At 70.1% G+C, this 1459-nt stretch overlaps 1 protein-coding gene across 1 annotated transcript; it reads left to right on the top strand.

Annotated features, from left to right (window-relative positions):
- Positions 1-224: 224 nt before the first annotated feature.
- On the top strand, positions 225-946 carry LOC112123995 (serine/threonine-protein kinase A-Raf-like; the record flags this gene model as incomplete). The annotated part of the gene is made up of 2 exons (XM_026662184.2): positions 225-423; positions 668-946. Coding segments are annotated over 2 exons (337 nt in total), but the record flags the coding sequence as incomplete, so codon positions are not given.
- Between the last annotated feature and the right edge of the window lie 513 nt (positions 947-1459).

The following is a 1459-nucleotide window of genomic DNA, read 5'->3' as shown; positions in this document are numbered from 1 at the left end:
CGACCTGCACCCCCCACTGCCGACTGCAGCCCCCTGGCGCCCCTTGCTGCCGACTGCAGCCCCCCATGTCCACCGGCGCCCCTCGTGCCTGACCCACACACCCCCGGCGCCCCTCGCTGCCTCCTGCAGCCCCCCGGCGCCCCTCACCACCGACCCACAGCCCCTGCTAGCCCAGCCCTGAGCTCCCCCCGACTCTGCCGGTGCCCCTCACTCCCGACCTGCAGCTCCTGGGGTTCTAAATGGGGGTTTGGGGGTGTCCTGGCTCTGACCCAAACCCTCGCCCCCCAGATCTTGTTCATGGTGGGCCGGGGGTACCTGTCACCTGACATGACCCGGGTGCCCAGCACCTGCCCCAAGGCCCTGAAGAGACTCATGATGAACTGCCTGAAATTCAACCGAGAGGAGAGACCCCTCTTCCCCAAGGTGAGCGGGGGCGGGGCCCAGACGCCTGGGTTCTCTCCCCGGCCCTGGGAGGGGAGTGGGGGCTAGTGGTTAGAGCTGGGGGGTCTGGGAGCCAGGACTCCTGGGTTCTCCCCCTGGCTCTGGGAGGGGAGTGGGGACTAGTGGGTAGAGTGGGTGGAGAAGGGGGCAGGGAGCCGGGGCTCCTGGGTTCCCTCTCCGGGGGCGGGGGTTGGAGGGACCCATCTCACCCCCTTTCTCCCCCCAGATCCTGGCCACGGTGGAGCAGCTGCAGCGGCTCCTCCCCAAGCTGGAGCGAAGCATGTCAGAGCCCTCCCTACACCGCGCCTCCCACCCCGACCCCCGCGGCTCCTCCCCCCCGTCGCCCCTGCGCCCCCTGGCCTAGCCCGGACAGACGGACACCCCCGCCCTCGGGGCCAGGAGCTGCCGCTGCTCGGAGCCTCCCCCAGCCTAGGACCCCGGCGTCCGGGAGCAACGGTGGGAGAGGGCGGCAAACACACCAAGGGGCTGGGGAGCTTCCCCCCCCCCCCCCCCCCCCGGCCCCCCCCCCCCCCCCGGACCACCCCCCTGTGGGGAGACCGTTGGGTAACCCCCCCCCCCCCCCCCCCCCCCCCCGTGCCTGCTCCCAGCATCAGCCGCGCCGTCCGTTCTATGCGGCCGTTCCCGGCTGCCCCGCCCCAGAGGTGGCTGCATGAACGGCGAGCCGCGGGCTGTTAAATCTCTATTTTAATATATCGGTCTCTGGTTTCTCGGCCTCGCGCCGCATTTCTTTGACATCACAGATGATGGGGACCCACAACAGTGTCACGAGAATCACTAACGGGAAAGGGGAGCAATTCGTGCTCGGCTGCCCCGCCCCCACCCCATCCCCTTCACAGTGGGAACCGGGGTGGGGGGGCGCAGCAGCTGGGCCGGAGGGGGAAGGGGCCCGATCCTGGGCTCCCTCCTGTGCCCCCCAGGGCCCGATTCGGGGCAGGGGTCGAAGCGTCATGACACAATACGGAAACGACACGCAAACATCACGCGCTGGGGGGGCGTC

Source organism: Terrapene carolina, unplaced genomic scaffold (assembly GCF_002925995.2).
Source record: "Terrapene carolina triunguis isolate 2854851 unplaced genomic scaffold, T_m_triunguis-2.0 Scaffold24021, whole genome shotgun sequence".
NCBI classification, from domain to species: Eukaryota; Metazoa; Chordata; order Testudines; family Emydidae; genus Terrapene; species Terrapene triunguis.
This window is presented reverse-complemented; position numbering and strand designations above follow the sequence as displayed.